The sequence below is a fragment of the Malurus melanocephalus genome, unplaced genomic scaffold (assembly GCF_030028575.1).
Source record: "Malurus melanocephalus ecotype Western Australia unplaced genomic scaffold, MMel_1.1 scaffold_553, whole genome shotgun sequence".
NCBI lineage: Eukaryota > Metazoa > Chordata > Aves > Passeriformes > Maluridae > Malurus > Malurus melanocephalus.
Window position 1 is genome coordinate 103,624 of NW_026623785.1, and position 1,404 is coordinate 105,027.

General features: G+C 60.4%; 1 protein-coding gene across 2 annotated transcripts in view; it reads left to right on the top strand.

The window, feature by feature from the left end:
* Positions 1-752: 752 nt before the first annotated feature.
* MCM3 (minichromosome maintenance complex component 3) overlaps positions 753-1,404 on the top strand; it is an 11,718-nt gene continuing 11,066 nt past the window's right edge. For both annotated transcript variants that reach the window (XM_057382187.1, XM_057382188.1), the window contains exon 1: positions 753-1,028. In XM_057382187.1, coding sequence (XP_057238170.1) covers positions 948-1,028 — 81 coding nt within the window. In that variant the 5' untranslated portion in view covers positions 753-947. The remainder of the gene's footprint in view (positions 1,029-1,404) is intronic.

The window sequence follows — 1,404 nt, forward strand, 5'->3', positions numbered from 1 at the left end:
CAGAGGGAAGGGTTAGATGGGACATTGGAGAAAAAAATTCTTCCTTTGAGGGTGGTGAGGCCCTGGAATAGGGTTCCCAGGGAAGCTGTGGCTGCCCCTGGATCCCTGGAAGTGTCCAAGGCCAGGTTGGAGGGGGCTTGGAAAAATCTGGGATAGTGGAAGGTGTCCCTGCCCGTGGCAGGGGATTGGAATAAAATGATCTTTAAKATTCCTTTCCACCCAAACCATTCCGTGATGCTAAGACAGCCAAAATCACCTTTCCCATTACAAACACCACGGGACCTCTCGCTTTTGTGTGTTCATCCCCAAACTCCTGGAGTCACGCCGGGGTAACATTAAAAGGAAAAACAACGCCCACCCGGCCTGCACGGGGTGAAATCACCCGGAAACGGGGCTCCCCAAAATGCAGTATAAAAAACAAAACCCAAAAATAGTTTTTAATCAGCTTTTGCTGGGTTTTTCTTCGTTTGGGATTCCGTTTGGGTGTTTTAGTTGTTTTTGGGTTTGGTTTTAAATTTTTTTTTCCTTAAAGTGGAATTCTCAGCCGCTCGGTAACTTCCAAGAGCCGGAGCCGGGATCGAATCGGATCTCCCGGTACCCCTGGCCCCGCCCCCACCGCCCCGCTTTCTGATAGGCTGAAGCTCTTGTCCATCTTGTTACTCGCCGTTCCATTGGCTGACGCTGGGCGGTGCTGACCAATCAGCAGCGCCGCTGGGCGGGCCGGGGGCGGATTTCCCGCGCGGTGGCGGGAAAGGAGCGGCGTTTGGCGCGAAACGGGAGCGCGCCGGGGGCGGATCGCGGGGTTTGAGTGGATCGCGGGGTCTGATCTGATCTGATCGCGGGACTGCGGGACCAGCCCGCCTCCCCTCGGCTCTCACCGCCTTCCCCGGCAGCAGCAGGAGCGCCAGCGGCGGCGGCGGCGGGATCCGTCCCAGGGCGGCAGCAGCATGGCGGCCCCGGCGGGCGGGCTGGAGGATGCGGAGCTGCGAGAGGCGCAGCGCGACTACTTGGATTTCCTGGATGATGAGGTGAGGCGAGCTGGGAGACTCGGGGGCTGCTTTCTCCTCTCTGTCTCCCGGGATTGGGGGCTGTCTGGTCCGTGTGTCCCCTCCTCCCCTCCGGGAGCATCTCGGGGCTTGGGGAGCATCTCGAACCTATGCGCCCCCGCCCCATGGGTACCCCCGAGGTTTGGGAACATCTGGTCTCTGTGCCCGTCTGTCCTTGTCCAATCCATGTCCCCGGGAGCCGGAAACCGTGTGATCACCCCTGGGGGCCATGTACCCCTGGGGGTTGGGAGCACCTGGTCCCTGTGTCCCCCCATTCCCCCAGGGGTTCGGGAGCCCCTGATTTCCCCCGCCCCATTCCCCCAGGGGTTAGGGAGCCCCTGTGTCCCCCCATTCCCCC